This window comes from Patiria miniata, unplaced genomic scaffold (assembly GCF_015706575.1).
Source record: "Patiria miniata isolate m_02_andy unplaced genomic scaffold, ASM1570657v1 HiC_scaffold_21, whole genome shotgun sequence".
Lineage (NCBI taxonomy): Eukaryota > Metazoa > Echinodermata > Asteroidea > Valvatida > Asterinidae > Patiria > Patiria miniata.
In genome coordinates this window covers 2,771,769-2,791,150 of record NW_024037060.1, presented here as the reverse complement: position 1 = coordinate 2,791,150, position 19,382 = coordinate 2,771,769, and the positions used below count along the sequence as shown (strand labels likewise).

The 19,382-nt window shown below is 42.0% G+C and overlaps 2 protein-coding genes across 2 annotated transcripts in view; one reads left to right on the top strand and one right to left on the bottom strand.

Annotated features, from left to right (window-relative positions):
* Positions 1 to 13,780, top strand: part of LOC119729587 (atrial natriuretic peptide-converting enzyme-like) — a 44,582-nt gene extending 30,802 nt beyond the window's left edge. The window contains exons 10-24 of the mRNA XM_038202202.1: positions 446 to 550; positions 1,172 to 1,273; positions 1,909 to 2,016; positions 2,842 to 2,952; positions 3,250 to 3,357; positions 3,845 to 3,997; positions 4,525 to 4,857; positions 5,448 to 5,561; positions 6,227 to 6,374; positions 6,474 to 6,614; positions 7,080 to 7,129; positions 8,154 to 8,322; positions 9,163 to 9,434; positions 10,375 to 10,514; positions 10,984 to 13,780. Of these exons, the coding sequence (XP_038058130.1) occupies positions 446 to 550; positions 1,172 to 1,273; positions 1,909 to 2,016; positions 2,842 to 2,952; positions 3,250 to 3,357; positions 3,845 to 3,997; positions 4,525 to 4,857; positions 5,448 to 5,561; positions 6,227 to 6,374; positions 6,474 to 6,614; positions 7,080 to 7,129; positions 8,154 to 8,322; positions 9,163 to 9,434; positions 10,375 to 10,514; positions 10,984 to 11,148 (2,219 nt within the window). The 3' untranslated portion in view covers positions 11,149 to 13,780. The remainder of the gene's footprint in view (positions 1 to 445; positions 551 to 1,171; positions 1,274 to 1,908; positions 2,017 to 2,841; positions 2,953 to 3,249; positions 3,358 to 3,844; positions 3,998 to 4,524; positions 4,858 to 5,447; positions 5,562 to 6,226; positions 6,375 to 6,473; positions 6,615 to 7,079; positions 7,130 to 8,153; positions 8,323 to 9,162; positions 9,435 to 10,374; positions 10,515 to 10,983) is intronic.
* On the bottom strand, positions 13,202 to 17,550 carry LOC119729831. Its single transcript, XM_038202625.1, has 2 exons — positions 16,196 to 17,550; positions 13,202 to 15,246 (listed from the first exon to the last, which is right to left on the bottom strand). The coding sequence occupies exons 1-2, from the start codon at positions 17,236 to 17,238 to the stop codon at positions 13,959 to 13,961; spliced, it is 2,331 nt and encodes a 776-aa protein (XP_038058553.1). The 5' UTR covers positions 17,239 to 17,550; the 3' UTR covers positions 13,202 to 13,958.
* Positions 17,551 to 19,382: the final 1,832 nt, after the last annotated feature.

Genomic DNA, 19,382 nt, shown 5'->3' with positions numbered 1-19,382 from the left:
GGTGTGTTCCACTTATAGTTTGTTTTTCAATGTCCAGCTTGTAAACTTTTATTGTCCTCCTGCACATCCTTCCACCTGCAAACTTGGAATGGGCTGAAAAGCACTGCTGTTACATAATAGACTGTGTATTCAAAATCAATGAAGCGAGACCAATGAAATTTTCACAGAAGTTACAAAATTAAATGGGCTTTCTTAATCTGAACACTAAATTGAGAATAATACTTGATTTTGGAATTAATTTAGCAGTCTATCAGAGGGACCTTTTTTTTTAGACACGCTGTATATGTCATATGTCAGATTTGGAGGAGAAAAAATCATATCTTCAAAGAACTTGTTGGAATTATAGTCACTTTTTGCGGACAACATTATGTGCTAAAATGCCATTGTCGACGTCAAGGACCACCTGTTGACATGTTGAATTTGTTTTATTCCATTTTTGTTTCAGTGTGTCCGTATTACGACCAGGTCAAGTGCGGGGATGGATCCTGCATTCACCGGGTCGCTGTCTGCGATGATTACCCCGATTGCGACACTGATGAAGATAACTGCAGTTAGTAGATCATCGATTCGTCACTCTTTTTGCGAATAAACTTGTCAAGAGTTTTACCTAAATACTACTTTGCACTGTAGCCGTGGGGTTAAGTTCCTCTTCTGTCGTTGTCGATGTTTGGTTTTTGGGAGGGGAGAACCATGTCACCATAGATGATGCCGCTCAATTGTTGACAAGCCCCGAAACACATTTCTCACATTTTTATCAAATTCCACAGTATTTGGCAATCAGTAAAACCTTTTTAATTTTTCAAATGATATACATGAACATGCAGTGTTGAATTGGGTTTTTCCTGGCAAAACTTGATACGGTCTGAAGGCTAAATCTTTCAGGATCACATCCGATCCATAAGAGTATACCCGCCACGTTCCACGAACTATCGTCAGTTAAATAGTAATCCAGATTTTAGCAAGGATCACAGTATGACGGCGCAGTGACAGGCGACAGAAAGGTTTTAACATTATTCATGTTACATGTATCAACGAAGAACTCAGCATAATAATTCCACACGCTCCCGCCCTTGTATTCTGAAATTTTAAATTTAAACAAGTTGAAAACTAGACTGTGCTCAAGGCGTTTTTGTTTTCATGGCATTTTGTTTATCTGTGTGTTACCGTGCAGCGTTTTTATGTCACGAGGACAGCAGCATCTACTTGAACGAGTTGCTCGTTTGTGACAGCTTCAACGATTGTGGTAACCATGCTGATGAGCTGGTCAATTGTGGTAAGCTAAAGGCCGCCCTCTCGATGAAAAAAAATGTTTCCAAAATGGCGGCGCCCTGTAAGGAAATCCTTCAAGCGTGACTGTTTGAATAAAGCAGCTTTGAAAATTCGAAAACTCATTCAAATTTTACTGGAAGTAAAATGTTGCTAATATTGTCTGAACTTACTGCGAATCTAGAAATCTGAGAATTCAGCCTCGACATTATTTATCATGGCCTTCATTGTGTGTGTCTGCAATTTTGGAAAACATAGCAAATGACTCAGGAAAAGCGTTCGCCTTGGTTGCAAACGTTCACCAACATTTTTGGCAAACGGTACATTGGACCATTCCAAACGTTCACCAACGTTTTTGGCAAACACACGTTGCCAAAAATTTGACAAACGTTGTAGCATTGTTCGAGAAAGTGAAAAGCACCCCAGATCTTATTCGAGACTTATCAGGATTGATATTAAAACAAGAAAATTGTCCAAATAAAATCAGTGTTTCAATCGGCATCATAACACTGTCGAATGCCACAAATGCCTAATTTTTGAGATGATGATCAGTTTGATGCTGCAAAAACCCACAAAGCAAAGGTTCAGCAAAATTCTGTGTTAGAAAATTCACTTCTTTTTTTCCCTCTCGAATTTCAACAGCATGCGTTGAGGGTAGACAGTTTGACTGCGGTGAGCGGTGCGTTCCTCTCAACTATTTATGCGACGGCACGAACGACTGTGCGGACGGCAGCGACGAAATGAACTGCAGTGAGTACATTCAGGAACATGCCCAGCCAAGAGAACCCAGCCAAGAGAACTAATTGAGATTGCCCGGTGCTTGTGTAGGCCTGCGCATGAACAGTTAAACCTTGGAAAAAGTCTGATGAAGGGCCTCCCCGATAACCAGTTCATTTAGGCATCCTTAAATGTGGTTATGTTCAGCAGATCGCAACCTATTTCGAATCTATTTTGATGCGAGGTATTTGGCATTCGGAAACTATTCAGAGTTTACTTATATTGTTTAAAAAAGGTACGTGGGAGCATTTGCAATCACCCGAAAACGCACGTATTTAGCGGAAAAAAAATCCTTGCTCAAAGAGAAGATAGCACTGGTACCAAATACCCTGTGAAATTATGCCGCCTGAAATGGTATCATTTCGAAGAAAACAATCACTGAAAAATTTGGCAACGGAATCCGGTTACGAATCCCCCAACATTCTATAAAGTAACCAGTGAGCTGAAACTTCAACAAGTTAGTTGTCATGCTCCCTTCTTGTGATTTTGAGCACTTATGCTGCTTCAAACGACAAAAAATAGCAAATGATCCTATAGACCAAATGATCCTATAGACCATTATTATGTTGCAGCCATTTAAATTTTGTTCCCATTCAAATCAATGTAACCAAAGCGAGGCTGGAAGGGAAAATAGTCTGGTTCCTTTTTGCACAAAAACATTATCATTCAGTACTGCTATTGGCTTCAGGGAACATGACTGAAATGGTGGCAGCATTTTAAAGGTCTATTGTACCCTTTAGTTGATGAATGCACAATGGAGACCGGACTGACATAGTTTTTGTACTCCCTTTTTGTCAGCCTGCTCTAATTGGAAGCGGCCCTGCGATGACGGGGCTTGCCTTCCTTTTTGGTTCTTCTGCGACAACTCGGCAGACTGTAGCGACGGGAGTGATGAACAGGACTGCCCTCGTACGTGATTCGTCTTTGCTGTCAAGGTTTAACTATCTGGATACTAGCGGCCAAACAAAGCAAAAGAGAAGAAACTTTTGAACTGCTTTTGTTTTCATTATAAATATCCCACGGTGATAGTTTGCAAAAGCCATTTTTTTGCAGTATTGACGTAGTGAATTGATTCAACACAAAAAGTATTTTGGCTTTAATTTAAGCTTTGAGTGGAGTTTTCTTTTCTGTCATGCTTGAATTGGAAGTTGGTAAGATGAACAGGCGACGTAATGTTTCGTTTAAATGTATACCCTCTGTATATAGCTTGTCCGGGTAATTATTACGAGTGTGATAACCTGGAATGTATCTCAGCGGACGGTCTCTGCGACGGATACTTTGACTGTTCCGACCGGAGCGACGAAGCTTACTGTGGTGAGTATAATGTAGTCACAGATCATTTGTGAGCAGTCACAGACAATCGGTTAACAGTCGTAAACAATAATGGGGTAAGCAACAATCGGTTCAATCTTTAAACAGTTATTTTTCCTTCAGTTGCGAAATCGTTAAGGAGTCACGGCCAATTTGAAAGCACAAAATAACGGTAGCTGTTATGTATAGTAGTCGCAAATAATCAAAGTACTTACACACAATTAGTAAGCAGTGGCTGTCACAGACGATCGTTAGGCAGTTATGACAGTAGGCAGACAAGACTGTTCAGGAAGTCGCAGACGATTACGAAAGTTGAACCGGCTCATTTAACTTCAAACCGACAACCAACTACCAACGAACTAAAGTAATTTGGAAATTTGAACTGGAAGCCTTTTTGTTATTTATTCATTATTTTATAAGTTACTTGATTATTTCATTGTTCGGTAAATATCAATTACTATTTTTTTTTTTCATTTGTCTTTTTTGTCAGTTGGTGTTTTCATCGAGTGTCCTGCGGACTCGTTCCAGTGCCCTTCCGACAGGCAGTGCGTTCCGGAGCAAGGTATTTGTGATGGGATCGTAAACTGTAAAGATGGCGAAGACGAGGTTGACTGTGACCAGGCAATCGCTCCCCAAGACGAAGGTAAACGATTGCGTCAATCACCTGCAGTTACCCACAATAAACTGCATTTTCATGTTGTCTTTATCATTTTTTTAATTTTTTTATTTTCTTGGTAATGTACACAAGTGGCGTATAGTCTGCCAGGAGCCAAGTTGGCCCACCAGGCCTGCGTTTATCTCCTGTTTCCTTGGTATGAAACGGCAGAGAATATTCATATTCTCCCCTGGATGGAATGTCTGCCATCGAAGGGGTGAGGTGGCTAGCTTGCCCAATGACAAAGCATATGGCCAGCAGCTGGATTCGAACCCCATACCCTCTGATCATGAGTCACGAGGCCACACTCTCCCCAGAATGTACACAAATGTTTCTTAAAAAGGGTACAGACACTTGAGCTCAGAAACCTGAAAAATGTTGAAAGTGCGAGGACAATACCCACAAAATAAAACGGGGACTGAAACCCAATCCATATTCGAATCCAAGTCGAATAAAATAAAAGTTGTCACTATACCAACCTGACTATCTGATTCTTCTCACCTATCCTCACGCAGCCTGTGGTGAACGGCAAATTGAACTCACCGCGGTCGACCAGAATTTCACTCTCACCTTCCCGGAGATCCCCGGCGTTGCGTCCAGCTGTCTGTGGTTCATCACAAGTCCGCCGGACACCCGAATCACTGTGACTAAGCTGAAGGATCACCCGACTAGGGACCGGATGAGGGTGGGTCACGGGCACGATCCCACCGACGAGGGCGAGACCTTGGAATCCTACGACATCCCGGTCGACAAGGCCTTGGTGTCCAAGGCCAACAAAATGTGGATCAAATTTGAAACGGAGTTGACCTTTCTGACTTTTGATCTCGTTTTAACGTCGATAAAAAACGGTAAGAAAACTGTAAATCTTTCACAGTTTGTAAAGTTATGTAAACCCTGTCCCTGTTTTTCCCAGCACCTTTGAATGATTGTTTCTGTTGCCCCTGGATGGGACGCTCGCCCAAGGACACAACATTATTTCCAGCAGCAGGCATGAACCCCTGACCCCTGATCATAAGTCACAAAACCCTAACCACTGGGCAACACTTCTCTGCCTCTTTAGTTTATGTTCCGGTAATACTACAGTAAACTGCTGTTATGTATGCAAGTTATTACGAAATCATACTCTCTTAGGATCAACAAACTAAGTTATCCGGCTTCCAAAATAGGTCTCACTTCATAATCGTAAGCAGGGCCTTGCCTTCTGTAGAAGATCTGTCAACAGGTGAAAGCTTCGACATGTATTTTTTTGTTTTATAACGAACAAAACCCCAGACTTATGAATCATACAGTTTGAAGAAAATGGATCTGGAAATTGGCTCTAGGAGTGTTGGACGTTTCTGTAAGGGAGAACTTCCGACCCTCTGCTTTCAAGTATTGCAAGATAACCTTCATTACGGCCTCCTGGTTACCCTACTAATCTTTGCTTTGTATCTGACAGTGTGCCCAGAGGATCAGAAGCAGTGTTTATCCAAGTACGATACATGCATCATGTCGGCCAATTGGTGCGACCAGAAACCAGACTGTAAGGCCGGCATGGACGAGATACAGTGTCGTAAGTATTATTTCATGCCAAAAAAGTGCTGAAAATCTTTAAATCAGTTCTTCCAGGATCAAATTTGGACACATTGGTCAATCAAAGTTCTTTTTTTTTTGCAATACTGTCTCGTGTGTGTGATCAAAAAAAGGCCCCATACAACATTACAACGACAGCATGTGATTCGGTGTTCCTTGTACATGTACTTATTCAAAATATGTACAACATGCGTAGAGCCACGAGTCGGCCATATTCAATTAAAAGCGAGGCAAACTCTTCATTTTAGGAACTTGCGAGTGGAAACGACAGCAATGAAATAACAGTTCATTACAAATTAATACCAGTCTGATCTGATGAATAATTAAAAATGTGTGATTAAACATACCCTAATATTTTCAGCCACATGTAAAAAAAAAATTGAAAGTGAGGCTTGGAACACACTACAATCATAAAATAGTCTGGCACCCATCCCATACAACAGTTTATAATTTATATAATGCATTCAGGAAACACGATCGAAAATGGCTTCCTCACGAATAAGGTCTATTTTGCCCGTAGAGGTTTTCTTGTCGCAATCTATAAGACCTCCAAACTTACAGCAAAGACGGAAGTTCAGAAACATCAAGATTCATTTTAACGACGCAATCACATTGAAGTGTGTCCTTTATGGACTTTCGTTGCAGTACGTTTGGAGAACCAGGGAGGTTCAGCACAGAGAAAGCAGGGAGTGGTGATGGTTACCATCGAAGGTGATGAGAAGTATCTCTGTTACGATGAACAGACCTGGAGCGATGACGTCGCTGACGTCATATGTAATGAATACGGCTACGGGTCAGTGTTGTAGCTTTTCCCATTTCTGACAATATGGAAAGGGTTTTAGTGTATAAACTTCCTGCTCTACTATTATTTGTGTCATTTTTGTTGTCCCAGTTTTATGAATGAAACTAGCTTTGAGGACGTCAGCACATTTGGACCAATCACAGACGGGTATTACATGCTGCACGAAAAGGAGGTTTCGAAACTTCTATCTCCGGGCCCCAAGCCAGCGCTTTACAAAATTGTGAAACATTTGTAAGTTTGGAATCATTTCTTCAATTCGTTGTGAATAACTTTTTTCCACGTTCTGTACCTCCTTGGCACTCCTTGCCTAGTGGCTGTGTCCCTCCATTCTATGATCTATCCTCTAATAAGAGGAATATCAATTCCTACCTCCAGCTTTCCTGATTATTATTTCATCATATTTTTCTTCTTTCTAGCCCTTTGCCAAGAGTGGCTTTTATAGACTTGCTTGGGGATATTTTCCATTAAAAAGAAATGTCACTAGTTTAACCGTCAATAGGTTTTATGTAGGCTATATGTTTAAATAAAATAAAGCTTTGTGGCTTGATTCAAGACCATTGATTGATTGTAAATGTTAAAGCCATCGTACCGGTAAAATAATTGTCATGTAATAACACAGTCGTCGGTTTTATTATGAAAAGGATTCTTTTTTTAACATTCATTGATGTTATTATTATATATCTTTGTCCCCATTAGTGAGAACTGTCCGTCTCAGAAGGTCATACGATTATCCTGCGAAGAGCAAGGTTTGTTTACTATTTATAAAAAAAACCAACAGGTAGTTTTAATTAAGTAATTAATTTCTGTGCAATTCTAATTCCAAACTGAGCCCAAATCAGATATTTTGTGGATAGGACCATGGTTTTGCGCTTTAGAGAAGAGCCGTAGTTGGTTGTCAGCAACGCCCGTTTCAGACAGGGCCTTAGTCGCCATGACGTCCGAGCGATGCACCCCTGTATTAAATTCCCATACACTCTAAAAAAGCATTAGTCAGATTTGACTAGAAACCAGTTAAATATGACTAGCCATTCAGGGTCAGCTGGGTGCAACTGAAAATCAGTCAATCTGACTAGATTTTTCCAGTCAGTATTATTGACTTGGAAAAAGTAGTTATGCCGATAACTGAATTTCGAGTCGAACCCAACTACTTTTTCTAGTCACAGTATGAAACTTTGCATGTTTAACTAAATTCCTAGTAAATTTTCAATAACTAGGAAAACCAGTCAATATTTTGACCAAGTTGTTTTTAGAGTGTAGACACCAGTGCTAAATGCCCATACTTCAAAAATCTTTTTAAAATACTCAGAACTCTCAAAGGGATTTAGGCTGCACAGAAAAGTGATGATCAACATGTCATCTTTCATTTTCTGTTCAATTTTGTGTGGGTTGACCGTTGACTTTTTTGAGAAATTCACATCCAAGGAAGACCACCCCTTAAACCGATGATGCTTCCAAAACTGGAAAAGTAGCCATTTTGAATGATTCCTCCACAACATGCCTAAATAGCGCCACTTTCGGACCCAATTACATCCTAAATGCTCAGAATTGCATGAAAGCCCAAGTCCAGGCCAGAGGTAAAGTGCCATATGTCTCCAGTTCTCCAATTCCATGGCTCTCGAAACTGGCTAATACAGAATAACTTGAGTGTAAAACTTTTATTCATGAGCTCGGCCGACGGATTTTGGCCTTTTTACTGGGCTGTACCCCGAGCGTCCAATAGAGTGACACAGTAACCAATCACTTACTTGCTGTTGTTGTTTCGTGTAATAGAATGCGGTAGGCAGGGGCAGATGCCACGGGTAGTGAGCGGTAGGGACGTCCTCCCAGGGGAGGTGCCGTGGATGGTCTCCCTCAGCCACCCCAAGAGACAGAACGTCGATCATTACTGTGGGGGCGCCCTCATATCCAACAAGTGGGTCATCACCGCTGGCCATTGCGTGTGAGTAGGCTTTAAACAATGTTCTTTTTTTATCCATCTCGACGGGGCTGGCCAGAATCAGCGTGTCTTTTCAGTGCCCTTGTTTTCTTAAGTCCATTGAATCACGACATTTGTCCAACAAGATGACAACCGGCCAGCTTTGACCCGTATAAACAAGGCGGTTTATACCGCCATAAATGTATGGGTCTACGGCCAGCTAAAATATACCTAACATTGATAGAAATACCTATCGTACACGATTGTAATGCTGATGAGCGAATCTAAATCAAACGATATGAGAAGGTTCACTTATGCTTATTCATAATCTACCGTATACAATCAATGTGCGAGCATGTGTATACCTATCAATACAATGCTGCAACTTGTCATTAAACCTAACAGTCTTGAATCCTCCAATTTTAATGGTTTTTTTCACAAAGGGGAGGGTTGGGTGGCTTAGCACACTATCGTTCTTCTTATTATTCTACATTACAGTTACGCATTTCTGGACAACAATTCCAAAATTTGCATTTCTGAACAAACGTCATACATCATTGCAACTCTCGGATCTAAGGCCTTTGGTCTGTTCGTGTGTCGACTCTTAAGCCTCAGCCAACCTTTTCGATTTCTGGATCCGTCATGGACATCACTAGATTGCAATAATGTCTCCCAGAGAAGTGGAAACAACTCCAAATCAATTTTTTTCTCTCTTCTGTTATTAAAATAAAACACCGAGGAGTTCCCCATTGGAGCAGGTTTTTGGAACTCCAATATCTAGCCAGAGTGAAATAAATGTCTCTCAGAGAGGTGGAAACAGAAATAAAACCTGATCCTCTGGTTTTACTATAATTTCCCCCACAGGAGCGGTTTCCTTGAACCCAAAATTCTAGCCGGCACTGTCAACCTGACATCGGATGATGGGTACGAGCAGGTCCGACAGAGCAAGCGAAGTATTCCCTTCCCTTCATACATCAACTACAACTACAACGACATAGCCTTGCTAGAGTTGGAAGTTCCCGTATCGATCAGCGACCGGGTCCGGCCAGTCTGCCTCCCTCCAAGGAACGACTCGCATTTGACGGCGGAAGGCTCCTCGGCGTCCGTCTCTGGCTGGGGAGGCACGGTCCCATTCGGTATGAATGAGCTTCTCTGGCCTATACACGTGGGAGTGTCACTCAGTTATATTTTTGAAAGGTTTGCAATGAAGCATCGATCGAATAAAATATTCAGGAAGAAAAACGGAATCCCTTTTCTCAGTCTTCTAAACCTCGTATTCAGTTGGAGTCGACATAATTGCTCTCTATAAACACGGATTGAAGGCTGCTACGTGGTGAAACAATCGAAGATTTGAGAGGAAGGCCATGTGTGAATTTTTTCTTTAAGTGTGAAACTGACTCAAAGACGAACTAGCTATCATTTCGAGAAGGGTGCTTTGCTCCTCTAAAGTCAGAACAGCGTTCAATAATTGTACTATATAGACCTTATTAGACGAGGAAGTCATTTTCAATCGGATTCCCTGAATCTGTTTTATAAATTGCAAACTGTTGAGTGGGATGGTGCCAGACTATTGGAGTGCAGCTGGCCTCACTTACGTTTTCTTTGTTTAATGTGGCTTAACCCTTAAAGGGCCGGAGGAAAAAAATTCCGGCGAAAACTGAATTTTCCCATATACGTCGTGCACACAGAGCAGAATTACCATTCGTTCATATGAATAATTAATTAGCCACAACTCCAACACACTTTGACCTATAGTCATGAAATTTCGTGGGTATGTTTATAATGTGTTGCTCTATGCATGTATTAAGTTTCAAAATTGTTCGTCACTCGATGGCCGAGATCTTAGGGGGCGGAATCCCCCCCCCCCCCCCCCCCGGCTGAGAGATGGTCAAAATAACCTGGCCCTTTTAGGGTTAAACCATTAGGTTGTGTTTGATCACAAACTTTAAATTATTCATCAGAACAGCCTGGTATTTTTAGTAAAGAACCTCTGTTTCATTACTTTCATTTCTACTCTCAAGTTAAAAAAAAAATAAACGACATATTAAAGCGTAAATGCGTTTATTTCTTCGGTAGGCTATACACCTCACATACTCCAGACGGCGAGGGCGACAATCATCAACACGGAGAACTGCAAGAACTTCGAGGATATATCCTACGTCAACGAGAGAGTAGTGTGCTGCATGAATCAGTACGGGGAGCAAAATTCTTGCAAGGTTGGTCAAGGGTGGAAAACAATTATTTAAGTAATTCAATCATGATGTGCAAATGACATGGTGTGATCTCCATTTCTTCACGTTATATTCAAAGGAGTTTGAAAGATTAAAGGCATCGGTCTTTTTTTCCACCAATAGTCACCAGAACGCAATTAATCAAATTTGTCTTAGACAATTAGGTCTTGCTTATAAGATCGAACCTTTAGGCCAACATTTGTTTAATAGTTATGCAAACATTTGGGAAAAAAACGGTGTGTTTTCCCCCATTATCTGTCTGAAAATTAATATTTTTAATTCCACATCCAGAGATTTCGATACACCATTCTGTAACGTTCAAAATATAGATCTTTCAAACAATTCGTGAAGAAAGAAAGGAGGAATTATTTTCCGTGAAAGGATGGGCATCGCATCTTTAAGTTAACAGATATTTTAAGACCTCAATCTCCGTGTTCTTTCTTACATCGTGCAGGGCGATAGTGGCGGACCTCTTACCGTCTCGGACGCCGGTAAGTGGTATCAGATCGGGCTGGTGAGTCGAGGCGGTACCCCGAGCTGCTCGGCACCCAGACAGGTCGTGGTCTACTCCAGACTAGCACAATTTCTCGATTTTATAGAGAAATACGTAAAAGGTTGATGAAGCCTGTTATGCTTTTCTTTTGTTTTTGTTTCTCAAGTTGTTGCTGGAAGGTATCATCTGTGCATTAAAGTTACCTCGTATACGAGGTTGAAAGAGGGGTAGCAATGTTTGGCAGTTTGGTAGGGAGTTTTTTTGGGGGAGGTAGGTTTTTTTTAAACTGCCATAGAGCATCGTGCTCAAAAGTTTCTCCCCTCAAAAAGCCTTGGCAACCTCTCGAAAGGCCAGTTGCTTGTATAACAACACTGTAATAACTGAGATCCCCCGCCCGACCCCATCTCACCTATCCAAGTGAATCAATAATTTTAGAAGCTACACGATAACGTTTTTCTCTATCTTGATTCACTGTCTCTTCTGTCTGTTAAAATGGAATCAACAACCGAACAAAACTGTCCCTTGTTTTAGTGAGGATGCGTATTAGATGAATTAAACGAGTATTGTTTCAAAGGCATTCTCTTGAGCCTTGTATTTACTGTGGCAAAGTTTGTAGCAGAAACTTTGGTTGATGCTGTGCATTGTGATAAATAAATGGAGCAATGAAAACCGAAATGTATTTTGGTTGGAAGCTTGGAAAAAACGCCTTGGATAATATTTTAATGCATTTCGTTAGTCGGTAAAAGGCAAGGGGACCTGCTTTAAACTCTTGATGAACGTTTTACTGTTTTGCAATGATTTTGACGAACGTTATGACGAACCTTATGACGAACGCATGTGTGGCTTAATTCGGTCATTTTGATAGTTCCAGAGGACCAGCCTGTAGAGTCCTTTTTGCGCCTTTCTCACTTTATACTGACAAACTCACTCACTGCTGACTCACTGACGAACTGACTGACTGACTGACTCCCCGACTTCAATCTGGGCTGGGTTATCGTATGGGGATTACCCATTAACATACACCAATGAATGTGCTAAATCTGGTCCATTGTGTAGCCTATACCAGCCAGATGCGTGAAAAGACCACTAATGAATACTCATTCTCAATATATTGACTACATTACTCTGCGCGCTTTGGTATCTGCACTACAAAGCTCATCTTAGTTAACTGTGAATTCCACTATAATTATTAATTGCGTAATAATAATGATTATTACAGCTGTCATTTCCCAGTGCAAGATTATGTCTTACACGTTTTATAACCTGTTTAAATACACGAAATTTACATTTTTGTAGCCGATTTGGTGGGTTTTGTTAGCTTTGAATTTTCCATGTACTATTTATATAAGACCGTTTTCTTTAAGGAAATTTGATTGAAGAGTACTTAATGTATCAGCATATTCATAAATGGGCATGATGCATTTCTACTGAGCAAGTAAACAAGTAAACAATAACATATATCAAAAGATTTTGCTCTGCGGAATAACTGATTATGAAGATTGGTGAGAAATGTTTAAGTAAAATTGTACCGTGTCTTATGTCACACTAATTTTTCCTCCGTACTATAATTACTAACGAACAGCACTTTTATGGTGAAAAATAGAGTGTGAGGGATGCGTACACGTGAAAATGTATTTTTGTTTGAGATTAAAATTGAACATGGAGTTTCCAATCTGAGTGCGCACCAAGACATTTTTTTAAGGATATTTAACAATTGTTGACTGCTGTGATGTCGGATATGACGTTTTGAACACCCGAGGGGCGCGTAGCACCCAAGTCAACAATTGTTTTGTTATACCTCTGTCTTGGATTCTTTGGACTTTGAAAACACGAAAACAAACATCAGTAAACAGCAACTATCATGACAATCGAACGTCAACACACATGCATGTCGCGTACCGTGCTTGAAACTGCTGCTCGTCTGCTAGTTCGCTGCTCCAACTCATGAAAATAGCGTGGGTACCAACAATGCAAGCGTTTCACACCGTACGTACCGTACGCACAAAGTCATAGCACACTCTCTGTGTGTGATATCCCACAGGGAGTGTGCCGTGACTTTTTATAAACTTAACACGTGATCGTTTTAAGCCAATGAAAATACAGTATTCCAGACAGAGGTATAACAATAGACGTTGGCTTGGAACGTTTTGAAAAGGTATGTAAAAAAAAACTTGTAACTATACCTATTATATGTATTAACTTGGACATTACTCATTTTAAGTTGTACAAACTGTAAAATGTTATAGCAAATAGTTCTTAGACTTTTGGAAGTATTGGTACATGAAAATTTTTTAAGTTACGCAATGTACCAAAAGAGGACTTTTTTCTGCTAAAGAACGTTCGTTTGGAGATATTCATTTCGTGCCAATTTGAATAATTATCGTAATGTCATAGTACATTTCACTGGATACGAAAATATTAGCACACGAAATTTCCGATTGGTTGTGGACACGTCAAATATTTGAACTATTTATTACATTAATTCAATTGTTATCATTTTACTCTTAGTACCTGTTTTAATACGAAAACACTTGTAAAGATTTTGTATGTGTTCAACTCATAGTAGTGTTAAAATTACACTAATTATTAATAGTAGTTTAGCTCACGATGAAGTAGTAATAGCGTTTTTTACGAGTACTATTATATATGCTGAAAATTTTCTAATGATTTACATTCCTTTATTGACTCAAACCCCTCTCTAAATCAATCACATTTCTTGTTAAATGTCGTGTAATAAACCATTTTATGTCCCACAACATTTTGCTTGAAAAGGAATTTTTGGCACTTAATGACGGCAGTGGTACAATAATTGGCCTAAACTGTACAATACTGATGGTGAACTTACAACACAAAATGTTGAAAATTACGTCGGTGCATGGCAGAATCTATCCAATGAGAGCCGAAAGAAATTAGCCGCAACCAGGGTTAGTAAGAAATTATCTCATTCTACAGAGGATAGCTTTGCAGTCTTTCCGGAACCGTCTATTTGCCAGACCGTAGATGACGGGATTAATGGCGCTATTCAGATACAGGGCGAACACGAACGCGTTAAGAACGAACGGCCTGTCGGCACCCACGATATCAAACACTAGAGCGATCCAATACGGAATCCACAATATAACAAACACTAGCGTTACAACGAAGAGCATTGTGGTGGTTTTGCGTTGAAACGCCATTGAAGACGCTTGCCTGCGTTCGGAGGTTGGCACCCTAGGTGGCCGTGTGGACGACGTCGCGCTGCGTGCGCTGCGGTCATTTGTCGTTGTCTGGGTCGAAGAATGGGGAGAATTTCCTAAGTCTGGGTACCGATTTTTATTCTCCGTACTGAGTTTTGAAGAGGAGGACCATTGGGAGACGATGCTCTTCAGAAAGTCATCTGGAGTTTTCAGGCTATTGTTGCAAACTGACCCCAAGTCGCTACATGACGTGTGGTTGTTGCAGTGCCGCGATCCCACGTGTGCTGACACCGTCGCAATTGTCGTAGATCTCGCCGCGTCAGTTTGATGTCGCATGCCTAACGCACGTCCTAGAGACCTCGTACCGACTCGGACATGCTTACGTATTCTCAGGAGTACCTTTGCGTAGCAAACGAATATCAAGGCAAGCGCAGGAACGAAACCACCCATTTGGAAAGCGGTCACGATTATATACAAGGAGGCCGGTGCCTCGGGCCCCATTACCACTTGAACGCAAAGCGGAACATTTGCGGCAACTGCAGAAGCGACGGCCGCTAGCAGGGCTACTTTAATCCGGCCTTTGGTTAGAAGGCGTCTGTGCGGACGGCACACGCAGTCGTAGCGATCCACTGCGATCACGGCCGTTATGAACCCCGAGGTTCCAACGCACATGTTCTCGAAGCAGTTCCAGCGATCGTCAAGTCCCTCCGGTACGCTAACCCCGGCAAGAGCCAGGGTGAACCGCGTGATCTCGTACGGACGAAGCAAGCAGACAAGCAGGTCAGTCGCGGCGAGTGCCATGATGAGAATATGAGTGCTGGATTTGTGTCGCTTGCTCCAGTAAACGCGGAGGATGAGGCTGTTCCCTGGCACGCCGAGGACCAGGATGAAGGTGGAGTAGGCGACAATCGCGGCAGCTATGCCGGTGTCCGTCCCGCCTGGTACAAGGAGAGTGATGTTAGAGGAGCCAAGCTGCGACATTGTGGTACGGATCACACAGGTACTGTCAACTTTCAAAACTTGAAGACGATGTCCCAACGCCTTATCTTAGACAAGCCAGATAGTGCACTCCTTCCTAGTCGATACGGCTGGTCAATACAGTAACGGAAAACCACTGATGACAACCCGAAGAAATTTACATACTGTTATAAAATCCAACCTTGTTTTAACACAATATCTTAGCTTTTGAACGGTGTTGTGTCCAAGGTTGAGCTAGGTAGTCCATCCAGCATTCACCGATAGGCCTATCCCGTGTAAAGCTCGGTAACTCCTCGGCTTACATGGAGGAGCTGTAAGGGTGTCAACTACGAAATGAGCATGCAGTTACCAAAGCCCGCTTAATCAGACACCCACCCCGGTCTGTGTTTTCTGTCCGATTGGTTGTCTGCATGACTCCGTTCCCAAGAATTAAATTACGGACATCGTTTGACTTGGGATACGACTATAATCAAAGGTCCTCACCAACCGACAAATTTAATAAGTGGGACCCCGAAACGTGTTGCCATGCTCGCAAGTCAAAGCCATCGAGAATACTGACCCAATTCGTTTCCCGAATTCAACATATTATGCGTCGTAACTGAGGCAAATGTAACTGCTCACCTTTCATTGAAACGATATATTTCTTTTGAAAATGGACACGATATGTCATCTTTCATATTGACACCGATTTTTGATCGTGTGTACTTGCTGACACACACACCCAAACGAACATTAGAATTAGGGTACAATTTAGATCGTCATATATCGCCATTATTAGCTTTTTAAGTTTGTATTGTTTGTTTTGGCGGCAGTACAATGCGTCCATTTTAATAAGTTAATTATTTCATCATCTACCTTTACTATTTTTCTGAATGAAAAAGACTGATCATATAGTTCGATGCAAGGATTTTCGTTATAGATATTATATTCCATATTTTTTGTAACATTGAGAATAAGGTGAGCATGAACAATTTTTTTTACCGGACATCTGGACATCTGTTTGAAGACATTTTTTTCACCGAAAGAACATTCTTCTGCTAGCCTTCCAACCACATAGGATTTCACGAAATGCCTGCCTGAACTGTCTGTTCAGTATGCCATAAATCACGGGGTTGCAGGCCGAGTTACCAATGGCTAGCCATGTCGAGATGACGAACAATGCGTCGGGGATGTTACAATTGTACGGTCTACCGAGACAGACCATCGTCACAACATGTGGCAGCCAACAGAGCAGGAACGTTCCTATGACGGCGAGAAGTGTCATAGCGGCTTTCATGTCTGACTTCGCCCGTTTCGAAGGCTGTTGGCTGGTGCCTCTCTGAGGCGAGCTACGGTTCTGTGCGTCGTGGTTCAGGCCTACTCGAAGCGCGGCCACTTGCCGCGACTGCTTGCGCGCCGATTTGAGAATGTGGTAGTAGCAGAAGAACATGGTGGTCAGAGGAAATCCCAAATCTATAGCGAAGGCCGTCAGGGTGTAGGAGAGCACCCCTCCCCAATCGGCCGTGCAGAGATACTCCTTGTCGATGTACAGGTAGCTGGACCATCCCAGCATGGGCAAGGCGGATAGGATGACAGCTTGGAGCCACGTAACGCAGATGGACGCCACGATTTTACGGCGCGTCATGAGCGTGCTGTAGCGTAGCGGATGCACGATGGCGATGTAGCGGTCCACGGCTATCGTTCCCAGGGTAAAGACACTCACACTGCAGAAGAGGGTCGTCAGAGCCCCGCTGAGGGAACAGAGTGCCGGACCGAAGGGCCATTCCCCCAAGACACTGCAGGCTACGATGAGAGGCATGGTTAGTAACCCGTTGAGGAGGTCGGCAGTGGCCAAGTTGGCCACGTAGACTGAGGCGGTGTTGCGTAGCTTGATGTCCCGGTAGATCGCAGTCAGGACCAGGCTGTTACCGACCACGCTGAGGAGAAGAATGATAACCATCGTGGACGTCTGGGCAACAATGACTATTATATGACGCTCATCATCCAGGAATGGAGGAGATTCGTCGATAGAAGAGTTAGCAGTGCCGAAAATCAGGCAAGATGAAGCATTGCAATTCGTCATTGTCTTAAGGAGTTTTCCGTGATATCTTCAATCCAATAACAACGAGTCTATTTTCGGCTTTTCAGAATAGGTAGAGTTTTAAAAGAACGCATCCATCAGTTTGACCTGTTTAATGGACATCCGACATCGAATGAAATAATAGAGAGGTTCTGGAAGTCTATAATTATAGGCTGACGATGTGCCTATTTTATTTTGATCGACTGGCCGAGTTGGTGTGGAGCTGCTACCGTGTTTCGGAGGCGCACGTTCGAATCCGTCTTCAGTCACAAGTTTCTCCATTCAACCAAAAACAAGTTCGGTTGAAGAAGACCACTTTACACGCAAATGTTGCTTCCTTGTGGCCTTTTTTTATTCTCATCATCCAAAACACAAAGATCGCCCTAACCACAGCTTCGTTATCAAATTCAAGCATATCCCAATATTGATGGACTGTTTCCATCCAGCTAATGAAGTGCCGCATCACGTGATGTTTGCAGCACCGCGGCAGACTTGCACCAAAGATGAGGTTTAGCTTCGGCGCGAATCGGCCGGTCCCTACCTGCCTAAGATATCGATCCAATAAGTCAAAGTCCGCTATTTCGTCAGGTAACTCTATCAACCGTCTAGATTACGTTCAAACAATTCAGCTTGCTGCACGGAAGTTTAAAAAAAAAAGGATAAAAATGCAAACGCACGCGGTACTCCTATAGCAATGAACCAATTCCCACACACCATGACACAATCATGACGTCACACTCGGATGTCTTTGCGCATCACCAAGGTTTTGACACCAAGACAAAGTGTTATGAACTGCTCGGCAGAAACATGCAAATTGGCCGGCAACCTGAATGTAGTTACGCATGATATTATGTCCCGTACTAAGCAAACATTATGTGCTTTCCTGGCCAATGAAAATTGGTCTCAGTTCGAAATTGTAGTCGGTAATAGCCAATTGAAGCTGTACCTCATTTACAACATTCCCGGCAAGCAGTTTTGACTGAAATGTCAATGTTGACGTGACATACGGCGACATTCATTACGAGCAAGTGATATATTGGTGACAGACTTTAGGCTACGGTCAATACGAAAAGGCGAGTCGGCTTTAGTGTGTACAATCGGAAATGTTACATCACTCCCGCTTCATGTCGTTGCCATGACAGCCGGTTCCTCCAGTTTGTTTGTTCCCCGCTCATCAAAGACCTACCGGTTGAAGCTTGATTTGGAAGAATGCTCGCTCACAGCACGCGCCGAATGTGGAGACCCTGCTTCGTCATATTTGCGGACGTCACGAGCCTTTCATATAGAAATGTCAACATATAGTTATTGATTTGGAATGTAACCGAGCATCAGATAATAATGTTGACAAAGGGATCCCATATGTGCTCCAATTGACGCGATTGATCATGATGGATTTCGAAATTGCTCTCCTGAGGACTAATTGCAACAGTGTACTCTTCTTTGGCAAATGTTTTTCACTTCTCGTTTTAACACCTTTCACAAAAGTTTTTTTTTGGCTTAACAAAAGCAGTAATTGTGGCACATAATAATATCTCATGACATTCGCGTCTAAACGTGCTGAATAAACTCATTAGGTATTACAATCTAAACATGCCTCCGTTTACTCATCATATTTTATAGGAAATAATCTCAGATGGAATTCGCGAAGAAAAGGAACACACTCATAGCCGTTTGATACAAAAAAAGGAGAGAAATGTTGACCTGAGGAGCCATAATTATTGACTCGAGACAAAGTTGGGATATAACTCTAAATTCATCGGGAATCGTGACTGAATTTCAATTGAAAAGGACCGATGTACCGACTCGACAAAGTTGATTTGTATCTTCAATAAGTAAACCGGACGTGCAGAGTCCTAGATGTCTGACGGTTTGTGATAACACCAATAAAAAATCATCATAGATTTCATCTCCTGTTGTTTGTCCACCACTCAACAAAAGACAGGTTCTTGCGGATGCATCACGACGATAACAGCTTCTAAAACAACGAGACAAAATGCCGCGTAATGTTGGGGCAGGGGCAATGCAAGAACTGTTACAGTGCACAGATGAACAACGATTTCAAAGGAGGCAAATGTTTAACTTTGTTGGAAGAAAATAAGTGAGATGCTCTCATTCTTATCTGATGAAAATGAGCAGTAATTGCTGCA